At 54.1% G+C, this 16,567-nt stretch overlaps 1 protein-coding gene across 1 annotated transcript in view; it reads right to left on the reverse strand.

Annotated features, from left to right (window-relative positions):
- Window positions 1-16,219: 16,219 nt before the first annotated feature.
- The window catches only part of LOC147666261 (NBAS subunit of NRZ tethering complex-like), a 359,627-nt gene continuing 359,279 nt past the window's right edge, over window positions 16,220-16,567 (reverse strand). Inside the window, exon 19 of the mRNA XM_086949183.1 lies at window positions 16,220-16,315. Coding sequence (XP_086805309.1) covers window positions 16,220-16,315 — 96 coding nt within the window. The remainder of the gene's footprint in view (window positions 16,316-16,567) is intronic.

Here is a 16,567-nt window from a genome sequence, read left to right on the forward strand (position 1 = left end):
CTTCTGGGCACCAGAAAGTAGTCGGAATAGCAACCAAGGCCTACTTCTGGGACAAGGACGCACTCAATGGCACCCTTGGCCAAGAGTGCCGAAACTTCCTGTTGGAGAAGGGCCAGATGATTCTCTGACATGAGATGGTACTGAGGTGGCTTGGATGGAGGGGTAGTCTTGAAGAGGTGGGAGTAGCCCCTTCAGACTATTTGCAAAACCCACCTGTCTGACGTGATAGTGTGCCTGTGGGGGAGGTGATGGCGAATCCTGCGGCCCACTGGCGTTTGGTGGCCCTGAAAGGTCAGACTAGGAGGGGTTGGAGGCTGCTGCAGAGGGGGCTGTGGTGGACTGGCCGCCCGCTGGCCCCAAGAACCACAGTGCTGGTTCCAACGTCCACGGCCGTGAAGGGGCTGAAAAGCTTGCGTTGGCCTATGGCTCTGGGCGGGGCACCCCTTCCGTAGCCACGAAAGGGGGGAAAGGCAGACTTCGCAGGGCGGGTGGTGGAGAGACCCAAGGACTTGTCCGTAACCCGAGAGTCTTTAAAGCGCTCCAGCGAGTTGTCTGCCTTGTCGCCAAATAGGCGACGGCCATCAAAGGGCATGCCTTTAAACAAGTGGAGGGAGAAAGAAGGGATTGTAATCAATTCAGCTTCCTTGCAGTAATACGAAATATCATGAGGGAATGGATCACTTGACCTGAGTAACCAGGATTTTCAATGTGTTGGTTGTCTTACTATCAAAAACCCTCATTCACGTACACAAGCCGTGTGGCGGCTTGTGTACGTGAATGAGGTTTTTTTTATAGTAAGACAACCAACACGTTGTAAACCCTCGTTACTCAGGTCAAATGATCCATTCCCTCTTAATATTTCGCATCAAAGGGCATGTCCATGGGGGCGTGGCTTGGCCGGCTGCAAGATGGCTGCACTCTGAGTGGGCTCTGCCGGCCAAGCTTTCAAATCAGCCATAATCCTGCTGCATCCTTACTCCTCTCCGCAACAAAACAAGATCTTCGGACACCCTGAGGCGCAGGTAGCCACTCGCCCCAACTCCCGCTCTCCTACCTGCCCTCCCTGCCGAGTTGAGGATCTCTTGGCCGGCGCTGAGTTTCTGCCTCGGCCTCTGGAGGGCCATTCCCGCTGCCTCCGGTGCTACGTGGGCCCCGGTTGCCTTGCTGATCTGCTGCTTCGCCCGTCGTTGGAGCTGCTGGTGTCCGGGCCGTCTGCTGTGCGATCGGGTCCAGGAGGCGCCGCAGCCTAACTCCACTCTCGTCTTCCTCCTGCATCCTGTGCGAGTGCCGTGGCGCCTGGGCCTGGTAGGGTAAGTGGCGGACCCCTCCCACCGAGTCCCCCTATCAGCTTTCTTCTCCCTGGGGCGCCCTCCTTCTCCGTCCCGTCTTGCTCCTGCCCAGCGAAGGCCTGCTTTCCGCCCGCCTTTGCGGCCTTGGGGACACGTGACTTACTGTGCCCGCCCTGCATTGAGGCCGGCCTGGGCGTCCCTGTATCTGATTCGGCAGCCTGCTGCTGGGAGTGCGGCGGGGTCGGCCTTACCTGATCACCGGTCTGCTGCTGCCCGGCCGCCGCGGACACCTCCGGTGGGCATTGCTGGGCCCTGGTGCGTGTCCCTGGAGCTGTGGGGGCCCCCCTCCTTGAGCCCACTGCTTTTGTCACGTTAGCTGGCCCTGTAGCGTCTTGGTGGCTTCCGGGCCTTGTGTGTTGAAGCCTGCTCTCCCAGAACCCATCTGCACCTCTGCCAAGTTTCTTCTGCAGTAATTTTATCTTGCTGATTCTCCCCAGGCCTCCTGTTGGGACATTTCTGCGCCAGCCTGGTGCTTCACACCTGATTTGCCCTGCTGCTTCTCTGCCACTGGGGTGGTCCCCTTCATCTTCCTCAGCTCCCCGGTCAGTTGTGCCGCCCAAGTGCCCAGCAGCCCTCCGTGACTCACCCCTGCTGCTATCCCTTCATTATTTTCACGCGGTTTGCACCCGGAACTTAGCACACGGTTTCGTTTGTCATCTGCGGGAAGCGGCTGGGGTAGACTCTGTGCCAGCTCCTACTCCACATTTCTGGCCGCTGCCCGTCCCCTGCTCTTCTCGTGGGGGGCGCAAATCCTGACTTGCTGTGCCCGCTCAGCCTCTGTATCCTGGCCTGGATCTCCTCCAGGCTCTACCGCACTTTTTGCTGGCTTTTAGTGGTCTCCACTCCTGGTCTGCTCCTCTCCTCCTTCACGCGGTCCGTGCTCGTCTGGCGTGTCCATCGTGATGGGGAAATCCGATCCTAAACAACACAAGATCGCCTTCGAACTCAGAAGATCCTCACACCAGGACAGTGCGGGTTCAGGCGGCGCAGATTCCGCTGGCACGATGGAACCCCCCCCCCCCCCCCCCCCCCCCCCGAGCCGGGACGACGAGCTCAAGGCGATTATGCTGGAAGTAAAGTCGACCGTCACCGGCATAGCGTCTCAGCTCGATCAACTGTCTGCGCATCTCGGTGAAGGCCTGTGTGGACTCTCACGACAACAGACTGCTCCATGTCGAATCCAGGGTGTCTGATGCGGAGGATGTGGCCACCCAAGACCGGCAAAAGTTGCTTCAGATGGATAAGATCCTGGCTGTAATCAGGGAGAAATATGAGGACTTAGAAGCCCGCTCCCGTCGGAGCAATCTTCGTATCACGGGCATTCCAGAGTCAACCAACATTGCTAAAATGGAGGACTTCATTGAGCAACTCATCCGGGAACTTTGGGGGGACGTCTTATCCCAGTTCTTCATCGTAGAACAAGCTCTCTGCTCTCTGGGCTCGCGTCCTGGCCCTGGTCTGCCACCCTGGCCCATCGTGGCGAAGATCCTAAATTTCCGCGACCGGGATGCCATCCTCCGAGCTGCACGTGATAAGGGCACTATTACGCACCAGGGCAATACTCTCTCCTTCTATCCAGACTACATCCTTACTGTTCAGGTTGCCAGGAGGGAGTTCCTGCCGGCCAAATGCATCCTCCATAAACATGATGTCATGTACTCCCTGGCCTACCCGGCGAAGTTGAGAGTCCGGCAGGGCTCCAAGACAATTGTATTTCCTGACCCGAGGGAGGCACTGGCCTTCGCCAAGAGGCTGGAGAAGGAAGCCCGTTCCTCCCCCTCCATGTCTCCCCTTGAGAATACTGGCTGGTTGAGCGACAACGATTGACTATGCGGACAATAGTTCTATGTTTAATACGTTGTCTGGTTTTGATGCTGCCTACCAACTCAAGCTTGGTCACCCTGCTTTTTTGCAGGGGTGTTCGCCGAGCCTCGACGTGCCCCCACCGGGATGATTTCCTCTGTTCTTGCTGTGTTATCCTTTCCAAGTTGTGGGTTCCTGGGGCGGGGTGGGTGGGCCTCTCAGCCTAATTGCGGGTTGGAGTGGGTGCAGGGTTAGTGGGGTTTTCTGTCTTTGGGTCAGGGGGACAGCTCTGGGTTTTTGGGTGGTTTGGGTGATGGGCTCGTCTTTTGCCTGTGGGTCTGTTTTTGCTGGCTTTTGCTGTTATGCTGTTTGGTACTGTTTTTTCATGTCAAGCTCCTGACAAGCACTGCGTTTGGCCTTTTCTGCTTACTGTAGCCTCCAGGACACAATACATTTTGTTAACGATGTTTCCCTAGCCTTGCGACTGGTACGCTCGCTGCCTCTATGGGATGCAGTTGAGTGGGGCACTTGGTCTACCTCCCTATGTGCCTTGTCCTCTAGCCCCAACTCCACTGTGTTGAGGGTTACTCAATCTTCTTCAGTGGTCTCCTTGATTGCCTTCTCACTCGTGCAGGCACCTAAACATTTCGGCGCTCCTTCCCTGCGCTGGGCCTTGCCACACTTACTGTTCTCTCATGTCTGATACGACTTGCTGGACCTGGAATGTCCGTGGCCTAAACGACCACCGCAAGGCACGGCTTATACACTCACACCTACAGAGGCATCAGGTTGACATTTGCATGGTACAGGAGACGCACCTTCTGCCCTCCTCCCTCTCCCGTCTCCAGGTGCGCTATTGGGGAGATACTCAATCTTCCATCTACTCTTCCTACGCTAGGTGAGTCTCCATTCTAATACGTCGTGGTCTTCCCCGGCATACCTCTCACACACACACCGACGCCGAGGGCAGGTATGTCATAATGCACGGTACTCTGCTGGCCCAACCTATTACACTTGCTGCTGTATATGGTCCCAACACTGATGACCCGATTTTTTTTCATCACGTCTGGCACCTCATCTCCTCCTGCGGTCCTGTTGCGGTTGTATGGGGCGGGGATTTTAATGTTGCTCTTTCTGCCGCGCTAGATAGGTCTGGTCTCCAGGCGTTCCACCTTCGTGCTACTTCGGCCCTCTCCTCCATTATCCTTCAGAACTCCCTCTATGACGCATGGCGCCTCCTCCGGCCCGATCGTGCATCGATTTTTGGCTTACCTCTCCGGACGTCCTGCTCTGGCTCACTGATGCTACACATATGGTGCGCACTTTTTCCGACCACTCACTGGTCCAGATCCGTCTTTGCCTTCCCCAATCTCCTAAGAGTGCCTTCTCTTGGCGTCCTCCACCAAATGCCTTACGAGACGCTGTATTTTGCAAAGAAATACAAACTGCTATAGTTAATTACTTCGAACTTAACTTGGGCTCCGTAGATTCTGCGTCCGTCCTTTGGGAGGGTTTTAAAACGGTAATATGGGCGAGTGTATGTCCAAACAATCTGGTGTGCTCCGATCTCTTTGCTCCACTCTTGCCGAGCTTGAAAAGGAGATCCGGGACCAGGACCCCAACCCAGCCTGCATCCCCCAGTCCTGTCAACCTGGCTCATATACGCCAAAAATACATAGAGTTTGTTGAGGCGGCGTATCGTGAGCTCTCCTTTTTAAGTCGTGAGAGCCAGGCGCGTCGTTTCGGTGAGGGGTGATCGTCCGGGCTGTACTCTTGCCAATCTTCTTCGCCCACCTCGCGCGTCCTCCTATGTAACAGCCCTGGAAGATGGGGGCTCTTCTAGAACCACTGCCCCGGAGGAGATCAGTTCCCACTTCTTGGAATTTTACACGCAGCTATACTCAGCAGGCGTTCCCCCATCGAGCGAGGCCTTTGATCAATACTTTGACTCCATCGCGCTGGTCTGGCTGGAGGACTACCACCAGGAATTCTTTGACACACCCTTCACTAGGGAGGAAATCCTTGCGGCCATTAGCAGCTTACCCGGGGACAAAGTCCTGGGGCTTGATGGTCTACCGGCATCCTCCTATAAAATGTATGCTGAGCTCCTGGAGCTACATTTGGCGGCCATGTCCAACAAGTCTTTCAACACTGGTCTCTTTCCGCAGTCACTCCGGGAAGCTTTGATCACCTTGCTCCTTAAACCGGACAAACACGCTGATCGTCGTGATTCCTATTGCCCCCTCTCCCTTATTAATACGGATAATAAAATCTTCACCAAACTCATTGCTTCTCGCCTTCTGCTTCTTATGCCAGTCATCGCTCTCCCGGATCAATCCGGCTTTATTCGCGGGAGGGCAACTTCACATAACCTCCGCACCATTTTTTCCATCCTCCACCAAACCAATCCTAACCTCCCCGCCATGGCTGCTCTGCTAGACGCAACGAAAGCGTTTGATACCCTCGAGGTGCACATTTTTTTATCTTTTACCCCGTATGGGCATCGGCAAAACTTTTATACGCAAAATCAGGCTCCTTTACACTGCCCCTTCGGCCCGTTTACGTGCCAACGGCCAAATCACCGACCCCATTAGCATCAGCCGTGGCACCCGGCAGGGGTGTCCTTTATCACCAATGCTTTTTGCGATCGCGATGGAGCCCCTTGCCGCCCGGCTCAGAAAGCATCATATGCATAGGGGAATTGGCTTCTCTTCTCGCTCCCTCCTTGTCTCCATGTATGCGGACAATGTGACTCTGTATGTCCCCCACACTCAGGACAACCTCAGCCCCTTGGTTACGGAGGTCATACGATTCAGCAGTCTCTCTGGCGAACAAAGAAATTGAAGTAAGTCGGTCCTGTTTCCTCTGACGGATGCCACTGCCTCTTTCACGCCTGATTTCCCATTTGTGTGGGTGGCTGGCCGAACGAGCTATTTGGTTGAGCAGAGACCTTGACGAATTGTGGAGGTCAAACTTTGGTTGCGCGGTGGATTGGCTGAAATACTGTTTGAACTCGCTACTGGGAAGAGGAAGAGAGTAGGTCAAGTTGATAGAGGGCGAGAGTCGACCGCGAAAGCATATGCGACCTTGCACCAGCCCACACGATCCTTATTGATGGTAGGTTTAAGAACAACCTTTATAAAAAGCTATCCTAGTGGTAGATGTGGAGAGCAGCCTTCAGGCTAAGTCTTGAAGGAATGCAAACCAGCTTGTTTTACCAGTCTATAATCTCATGAATGACCAAATGAAAGGAGAACCACACCAGGTCTATATAAAATATATATGTATTAATTCTAAACACATCCCTCTAGTCTCTTTATGAGGCTAGAGGCAAAAGTACAATACAGTAACTTAATTAGCACAGTATACATTTTGCCCTAGGGGCCTCACAAACCATATACTCAGAAAGTGGTATAAGAACCATGAGTGACATAGAAACAAGGCCTAGGGCCTGTAGAACCGCTGGGGCAACCAGGAACCACCCAAGGTAGGGACGCAGAAGACCCACGAGGGGCGGGTGCAGTGTCTAAACACATCCGCGAATCACCATTGACTTCTATGGAGAAAGTTGCGGTTAGAATTTTAAAGATTAGGGATATTTAGGAGTGGACTAGAAACAAACCCCTTCAGTACTGGACAGTTAGAGAGTCAATACCCACGGGAGCACCAAAGTACTCGTGTTACCTCACCCAGGGAAGCCAGGTGCATAGGTGTCTTTTTGTGTCGGGTTTCGTCGTCGTTTCCTATGGAGAGCTGCAAAGAAGTGCTGAAGGCGACCAGATGAAAAGTGTCTGGATGGATCCAAGGGTGGAACGAAGATCTGAAGAACCTGAAAGCAGAGGGGACAGAGTATGGGTCACTTGCCAGTGACCAGGGACGCAACAAGAAGATGCCAGCCGATGTCGGGTGATTTCAGGTGCAGGAGGTGAAGCTTAACTCTTCAGCCACGAGGACCAGGAGACGTCGACGACAACCAGGAGTTGGATTCGAGCTGTCCCACGTCAGATGTCGAGTGCTGCAAGGTCGGTATCCGGATTGGACCCAACAAGCCTTGGCAACAGCAACCCACGTAGAATGCAAAGATTGGCTTCGGAGCGGACCAGCAAGGTCTGAGGGACACACCCTTTGGAGGGGAGTCAGGGCACGTCTGGAGCAACCAGGGAATCCCAAGAAACAAAAGAGTTACCTTTGTGGAGACCCACCAGTTGACGGACCAGGGATCGCAAAGGGGCCTCGAGCAGAAATGCTAGAAGCGGGCCCTCAGAACACTCGTGGAGTGTAGGCCCAATAGCTTCGGTGCAAAAGGTGCTCAGGGCTTGGACTATAAGTAGCCCAATGCACAACTTCGGGAATGCTCGGGAAGTAGGTGCACTTGCAAAAATACCCGGTGTCCAGGAGTTCCGGCCCCACATCTCTCGTGACGGCTTTGGATCTCAGCTTTGTGGTGATCTCGTGTCCGCCTCAGAGATGTTTGGGAGTCCATGTCCTGTGTCCCAAATCCTTCGGGATCTGACGGGAGCCTCGAAATTGCAGACCGGCAAGATGCTTCTTTGGTGCCTGTTTGAACAGGGGAGTCACTCCTTGCCCCCAAAGGAGATTTCTTCCGTCTTCTAGTCGAAATAGAATGTCGAAGGTCCAAGATATATGTTGCAGAGTTTCATCCAGGGTAATCTGAAGTCCTAGGGACTGGGTTCCTATACTTATACTAAATTTAGGGGTTGGACTAACTCTAAGGTCCCACCTATGGGAGGACCTGGGGAGGGGTGGTTACACCCCTTCCCCTTTGTCCAGTTTTGCGCCAGAGCTGGGACTGAGTGCCCCAGCAACCGGTTTGAACTGGGGTAAGCACAGGGACACCTTTTGTGTCCCAGGCACTTTCTGAAAAGCATTCACTGAATGCACCCACCCAGCCCCAATACACTAAAGCCTGCCTGGGGAGGTGGTTACACCTCCCTGGACAGGAAACCTATTGTCAAGGCCTCCCCTGCCAGAGTTTCATCCAGCAGCAGGAGGTCAGACTCGTGACTATGGCAGCAGCATCCATTTTGTGATGCTGGGGTTCCTTTAAACTATTACCGGTCAGGTAAGTGTGTACATGTCTTCTCCCTCTAGAAGGGTAAAAATCTACTCCCGCCGCCAGAACTGGGGGAGGGGAGGGGGTAGGATTCCAAAGTGCTTGACACCAAACACGACATGTTTTGATGCAGCCACTCCAAAGTTAGCATTTACTGCGCGGTTATAATGCACTTAAGAGTATATGGTATGGCTGTATCACAGAAAAGCTACAATGAAGGGATTCCGAAAGCTGTAGAGGGGCTTATCTCATGCTTGTGCACCCTCTCACAGAAAACCAAGCACTCTGCCTTCAGGATTGTCAAGGCCTGCCATAGGAGTGACTTATAGGTTTATATGTGTCTGTATTTAAAGGTAGATATACACATGCTATATTTAAGTAAGGGGTACAAGTACCACCGTACCTAGGGCGCAGTAGCAGACGTGTGGTGCCATTTTGGAAGGCTTCCCAGGAGTGGCATAATACATGCTTCAGCCCCTGGTATGCCTCTGGGGTACCTATGCCCTTGGTACCGAAGGTACCATATACAAGGGACTCACAAGGGTAACCGAGTAAACAATCTGGAATGTATCTAATGTACATGCAATCAATTTAGAAAGGAAGCAGCTAGGCTGGCGTCCTGGTTAGCAGGGACCCAGCCAGAATAAAGACGATAAATCAGTGAAACACAGCAAAAAGTGGGGGTAACAAATAGTAAGTAAGCAGATCCTACTCTCTTACATAAATAAGTGAAAGAAATCATATAATGAATGAGTAATTACCTGTAGATGTACAATGAGGTCGGATCAAAAAAAATAAAGTCTAATTTCTTTAGTTTTTTGATAAGTGAAAGGAGGGTGCCTGGACACCCACTATCACACCTACGTCAGTATGTCATACACCAGAATGGCACTGCACAGATTCTAGGCAGTCCTAATCTGTAAACGCAGACAGTTGCAGCAATGAGTCCGCTATAGACGAGTCGATCATTCCATATTATCTGACTAGATATAAGGTAATAAAGTTCTGACGAACAAGTTACTTACCTTCGGTAACGATATATCTGTAAGAAACATTAGTTAGTGTTAGATTCCTTACCTTAGAATATCCCCAGGCGTCAGTCTGGATCCGGAAACTTTTGCGTAGCAGTACCCCTGCGCGTCGGTAGGCGTCGTCTGCAGGCGTCCCCTGCGGCTCCGCGTCCGTCGTCGGCGTCGTGCGCCGTGATGACGTCGCTGGAGTATATAGACGCCGCCTCCGCGCGCTGACGTCAGTTCTTTGCACACAGCTTTTCCGCGCCAGGAGACGCAGAGCCATGAGAGAACCAACACTGGTGCCATGTAAAACTAGGGCCCTGAAAGGGATGTCCTTAACCCTAGGTATCAGTTCGCAGAACGGGGAGGATGGGTGGGTTCGGTAAGGAATCTAACACTAACTAATGTTTCTTACAGATATATCGTTACCGAAGGTAAGTAACTTGTTCATCTGAAAGAAACACGTTAGTGTTAGATTCCTTACCTTAGAATACATACCCCAGCAATACCAACCCCGGTGGTGGGTCTGCGAACCAATACAAAACTACACCAGAAAGTCCTGGAGGACAGAACGGCCAAAGAAGCCATCCCTCCGGACTTGACTGTCCAGGCAGTAGTGCCTCGCAAAGGTGTGCAGCGAGGCCCACGTAGCCGCTTGGCAAATGTCCTGCAAGGGGACTCCCCGGCCCAGGGCAGTAGTAGCCGCCGTGGCCCGAGTGGAATGGGCCCTCAGCCCAACAGGAGGCTCCTTCCGAGCCAAAGAGTAGCACGCTTTGATGCAGAGAACGACCCATCGAGAGATGGTTCGTTTACAGACCGCCCGTCCCTTCTTCGCACCCACGTAGTTAACAAACAGCTGGTCATCCACCCGGAACTGGCGTGTGCGATCCATGTAAAATAAAAGCGCACGTTTTGGGTCCAGACGATGGAGCCGCTCCTCATCCATTAAAGGATGCGGAGGCGGGAAGAAGGAAGGGAGGGTGATGGACTGCCCGATGTGAAAGGCCGAAACAACCTTGGGCAGGAAAGAAGGTCTAGTCCTCAGAACCACCTTGTCAGGATGAATGGACAGGAAAGGGGGTTGGACAGAAAGAGCCTGGAGCTCACTCACTCTCCTGGCAGAGGTGATGGCAACCAGGAAAGCCGTCTTTAAAGTCAGGAGACGGAGAGGACAAGAATGAAGGGGCTCAAAGGGAGCACACATCAGAAAGGTTAGAACCAGGTTCAAATCCCACTGGGGCATCACAAACGGAACAGGTGGAAACATGTGAGTGATGCCCTTCAAGAATCGAGTGACAATCGGGGATTTGAACAAAGAAGGCTGATTAGGAAGCCTCAAGAAGGCTGAAAGGGCAGAAAGGTAGCCTTTGATAGTGCCCAGAGCAGAGCCCTGCTGGGCAAGAGAAAGAAGAAACAGAAGAACCTCCGAAAGAGGGGCAGAAAGAGGGTCCACAGCCTTTGCTGTGCACCATGCCACAAATCTGTTCCACCGACAGGCGTATACCGACTTAGTGGAGGGACGCCTGGCTGCCAGAATTACATCACAGACTTCAGGAGGCAAGTCAAATGGCCTCAACTGCCGCCGCTCAATCTCCAAGCACGGAGGTGGAGACTGGACAGGTTCGGGTGTAGGACCGTCCCCTGCTGCTGCGACAGAAGGTCCTCCTGAAGGGGCAGGCGGATCGGGGGACCGACTGACATGCTGAGTAGCTCGGGATACCAGTACCTTCGAGCCCAGTCCGGAGCCACAAGGATAACTTGGGCCCGGTCGCGCCTGATCTTCTTCAGCACTCTGGGCAGAAGTGGTATAGGCGGAAAGGCGTATAACAGACCGCAACTCCACTCGCGCCGAAAGGCGTCGCCTTGCGAGTGCCGTCTTGGAAACTCCAACGCGCAGAACTGATGACATTGCGCGTTCTCTTCTGTGGCGAATAGATCTAACCAAGGCTCTCCCCATTGCAGAAAGATGCCTTGCGCCACGTCCGAGTTCAGACGCCATTCGTGATCCATCGAGCACCGACGGCTGAGTTTGTCCGCCCTGGCGTTCAGGGAACCTGCCAGGTGTTGAACCGTCAGAGTCACGCCCTGACGTTCCAGCCATTGCCAGAGGCGCAGAGACTCCTGGCAAAGGGTCCACGACCCCACTCCGCCCTGTTTGTTGCAGTACCACATGGCGGTGGTGTTGTCGGTGAACACCTGCACTACACTCCCGTTGACAAAGGGGAGGAATGCCTTCAGTGCCAGACGAATCGCCCGCAGCTCCAACAGGTTGATATGGAGCCGGGACTCCGCCGGAGACCAGATGCCTCTGATCTCTGCCTCTCCCAAGTGGCCACCCCAGCCCTGGAGTGACACGTCCGTCACGACAACGTGCTCCGGTTGGGGAAGGGAGAGGGATCTGCCTCTGACCCAATCGCGGTCCGTAAGCCACCACTGCAGTTGTCTCGCAGCGCCCTCCGAGATCAAGACGTGGTCGGACAAGTTGCCCTGATGCTGGGCCCACTGAAACTTCAGGTCCCACTGCAGAGCCCGCATCCGCCACCGGGCGTGATGCACCAGAAGGATGCAGGAAGCCATCAGTCCCAGCAGCCGCAGCGTCAACCTGACCGAAACCCGGGATAGCGGCTGAAAGATGGGAATCAAAGCCTGAATATCCCGGACCCGCCGTTCCGGAGGATAAACCAGAAACTGCGCCGAGTCCAGAACCGCTCCGATGAAAAGGAGCTTTTGAGAGGGACACAGGTGTGATTTCGGCACATTGATGGAGAACCCCAGGTCGTGCAAGAGGTCTGCCGTCATCTGAAGGTGGTGGACGACTGTCTGGGGCGAGCCCGCCTTCAACAACCAGTCGTCTAGGTAGGGGAAGACTGAAACCCCCAACCTGCGCAGATGGGCTGCGACCACCGCCATCACCTTTGTGAACACCCGTGGGGCGCTGGTAAGGCCGAAGGGAAGCACGATAAACTGAAAGTGCTCCTGGCCTACCGTGAACCGCAGGTAACGCCGGTGGGCCGGCAGGACAGGGATGTGAAAATAGGCATCCTGCAAGTCCAACGCTACCATCCAGTCTTGTGGGTCTAGAGCAGCCAAGACCTGAGCTAACGTCAACATCTTGAACTTCTCCTTCCGGAGGAAGCCGTTGACGTTCCTTAGATCCAAGATAGGACGTAGGCCCCCCTTGTCCTTCTTGGGTACCAGAAAGTAGTGGGAATAGCAACCACGCCCTACTTCTGGCCCAGGAACGCGCTCGATGGCCCCCTTGGCCAAGAGGGCCGTAACTTCCTCCTGCAGAAGTGTCATGTGGTCCCCCGACACACGGTGGTTCTGCGGTGGCATGGGTGGAAGAGTGGTCTCGAAGGGGAGGGAGTAGCCCCTTCGGACGATTTGCAGCACCCACCTGTCCGAAGTGATCGTGCGCCAGTGAGCGTGGTGATGGCGAACCCTGCCACCCACTGGCGTCACATGGGGCCGAAAGCACGGACTAGGAGGATTTTGAGGCAGATGCTGCGGGGGGAGGTGTGGTCTGACCCCGCCGTTGTCCCCGACCGCCGCCACGGCGGTTTCCACGGCCGCCACCGCGTTGAAAGGATTGTTGCGGCGCGTGGCTGGCAGCACGTGTGGGGGCGCCCCTTCCTTGGCCACGAAAGGGACGAAACGAACCCGTTTGCTGACGCTGGGTCGAGAGACCCAAGGACTTGGCCGTGACCCTGGAGTCCTTGAAGCGTTCCAGCGCGTGGTCCGCCTTGTCACCGAACAGGTGACAGCCATCGAACGGCATGTCCATCAATGTATTCTGGACATCAGCCGAAAAGTTGGCGGATCTCAGCCAGGCGTGGCGACGAATCGCCACTGTCGTTGACATAGCTCTGCCCAGCGAGTCGGTCGTATCAAGACCACACCGTATCGAATATTTCGCTGCATCTCGGCCCTCAGCCACAGCCTGACCGAGTTTTGCCCGCACCTCCATGGGGCATTCTGGCAGCAGTTCCGCGACCGTATCCCACACAGAGTGGGTGTAGCGGCCCAAGAGGCAAGCGGTGTTGCAAGACCGCAGGCCCAAACTAATGAACGAGAAGACCTTCTTGCCAAACTGGTCATACCTCTTGGATTCCCGGTCGGGCGGGGCCGACGGGAATGCGGACTGGGAGGTCGAGGCCTGGATCACCAGACTCTCAGGAGTGGGGTGGGTAGACAGGAACTTGGGGTCGTCCGGACAAGGACGGTGGCGCCTGGCCACGTTCCGATCAACAGGCGCACCTGAAGCGGGCCTGGACCACGTGCCCAACAGAACGTCTGATAAGGCTTCATTAAACGGCAGCAGTGGCTCCTGTGGGCATGACTGCGGTTTGAAGACCTCAGTGAGGATGTTAGGCCTCACGGCCGCGACGGGGAGCTCAAGGTGTAAGGCCTTGGCAGCCCTCATCAGCACCACTGAATATGCAGCTCCCTCCACCGATGCCACGGTTGGAGGAGAGATCAAACCAGGGTTAGGAGAGTCGTCCAAACCACTGGCATCCCCCAAGTCACCTGTCCAGTCCGGGTCATACTGGCACTCGCGTGACAGAGGGTCCTCGGACCCCTCCCAACCTTCACCGAACTCCTCATCCTCTCCGTATTCGGAGTCAACGATGTAGACCGGCTCCTCGGGGTTCATGGGCCCCATCGGCGCCGGTACAGGCGTCGAGCGACGCCGGTCCGGCTCCGCGTCCGGCGTCGGGGAAGGTAGGGGAACGGCGCCGCCCGGAGCCGGCGTCGGAGCCCCGTTGCCGGCTGGCACCGGAGAACCGGCGCCGCGCGGGGGTGGCGTCGGGGGTAACCCCGATGGTAACGGCGCCGAGGAGGCCGGAAGACCAGCCGGCGCCGATCCCGAAGGCCCTTGCGGCGCCGGGGTCGGAGCCGTCGGCGGCGCCGGGGCCGGAGCACCCGACGGCGCCGAGGCAGGGACACCCGAACCGCCAGGGCCCCCAGACGGTAGCACTGGGCCCGAAGGCGCCGTAGGCCCCGTCGGAGAAGCGAGCGCCCTCATGGCCATGAGGAACGCCTCGATCTCCTCAGGCGTCGCGCCGTGCCCAGGGACCGGAGGGTATGAGGCAGGCCGCGCCGGCGACTCTCGCGGAGCCGCGGGGTTGAGGTCACCCGAGCCCCCGGCCGCATCGCGCGAGCGTCGGGGGGAGTCGGGGGTACGATGACGACGCCCCGACTTCTTGTGCTTCTTACCTGAGGAGCCTGACGAGTGGTGTCGACTTCCGGAACGCTCGGCGCGGCTCCGCGACCGCTCCCTCGAACGCTCTCTCGACCTCCGGCCGGACCGGGACCGCTCCCGGTCCCGACGTGGGGCCGACACCCGGAGCTCCAGTAGCTTGCGGGACCGCTCCCGCCTAGCCTTGTTGGTGAGGGCCCGGCAGTCGACACAGGAGTCCACGTCGTGGTCGGGGCCCAGACACCGGAGACAGAGGCGGTGATGGTCTGTGACCGACATCGTGCGCTCACAGTCATCACAGTGCTTGAACCCAGGCATCCTTTCAGGCACAAAGAGAGAAATAACTATCGAAAAACTTGGTCAAAAGACCGGAGTACTGCTCTTCAGATCTGCGTCCACTGGCACGGAAAAAAGAAGAACTGACGTCAGTGTGCGGAGGCGGCGTCTATATACTCCAGCGACGTCATCACGGCGCACGACGCCGACGACGGACGCGGAGCCGCAGGGGACGCCTGCAGACGACGCCTACCGACGCGCAGGGGTACTGCTACGCAAAAGTTTCCGGATCCAGACTGACGCCTGGGGATATTCTAAGGTAAGGAATCTAACACTAACGTGTTTCTTTCAGATTTATCTTTTGGAGGCGTTATATTAATTTCATATGATATTTTAAATGTCATTGAATTACTTATGTGTATAATCATGTATTTTGTTTTAGGTTTCTACAATGTGCACAATGATGCTCATATATTTTCCTACCTTATCCTTTGTCTCTTTGCAGAACAAACCACGGCTCACTCCTCCCCTCTCTCACATCAGATCTGGGATTTGATTTCACAGACCATTCCTAGATGTGTCGTACTGAAGTGGGTCTGTTTCAAGAGGCGCAAAGCTCCGAATTTGGACTGTTTTATCTATACTTCTTTATCTCCGACCCAGTACTACTAAAGCTAACTACTTTTCCTTCCTACCTCAAGACATCTGTTAATTAGTGAAAGTACTGTGCATGCACAAACAATTCTGGGTTTCCTTTGTTTAAACCTATGATTAAAATCACACCTTTTAGCCAGGTATGTCAGAGCTCAGCGAATCAAACACACTATATGGTGTTATGCTGATTGCTATTAAATATCCTATATCTATCTATTGGTGTCAATCTTTCATGTATGCAGCCGTCATAACTTTGTATACAGGCTAATAAGAATCTTTCTACTCAGAATGGGGTGTTCGCTGACCAGTCCCTTGAGTGCACCCTTTCTCAGAAGAGAAGAAAAGGCTCACCATTGTCCATTACAGTTCAGCCTACTGCAAAATATATCATCACAAACCACTACCTCACAGAACATACAAAAAAATCAAAATCCACATACGTCAACACTACACTGGATTTCATTGCAATATCATACACCACCAACCATAATCACACTATTAAAACTTTTCCGATGGCACATATGTAATGGATACCATTAATTCATAATGCAATTATCAGATTGTATAGCCTGCTGTTGAAAGAGCTATTTGTTATTCAAGGACAGCAGGATGTATCCTATAAAGTAGGACTAGGTGTGCTACAAGGTCAGAGTAATTTATGGCCTGGCCAATAAGGTCCATGGGGTCCAAGGAAAAATTACATCATGCACATCGGTACTGACAGAGCCGTATAGGACCAGTTGGGAAATAGGACTTGATCAGGTGGGAACAATGGAGGGAATTTCCAATGTCAGACTTGAGGAAACAAACACACATACACACTCAAATACCACAAAGACAGACATGAACTTCATTTAGCCGACAACAAAGCCGTGACACAACACACATCTTTGTCTCCAATTATTCCAATGAGTTGGAGAATGGTCACAAATTCTTCTGTGAAGATCTGCATGGTGGTAAGAAACTACCTTAAGTGAAAAGTGGGGGGCTAAGGAACACATAGAGAATGTACGTAAAACATGCGCTCATCAAAGTAGCCAAATTGAAACTAAGGATACAATCTGGTTAACAGAGAATGAGATCATCACATGGGCAACCTACATTTTGGTGCAATGCACAATCAAGTTCAAGCTCACCTTCATACACCCCCTACAGCACCAGATGACGTGCTATATAACAATTCAATATCATGACCTAA

Source organism: Lissotriton vulgaris, unplaced genomic scaffold (assembly GCF_964263255.1).
Source record: "Lissotriton vulgaris unplaced genomic scaffold, aLisVul1.2 SCAFFOLD_2284, whole genome shotgun sequence".
In the NCBI taxonomy this organism is placed as follows: Eukaryota; Metazoa; Chordata; class Amphibia; order Caudata; family Salamandridae; genus Lissotriton; species Lissotriton vulgaris.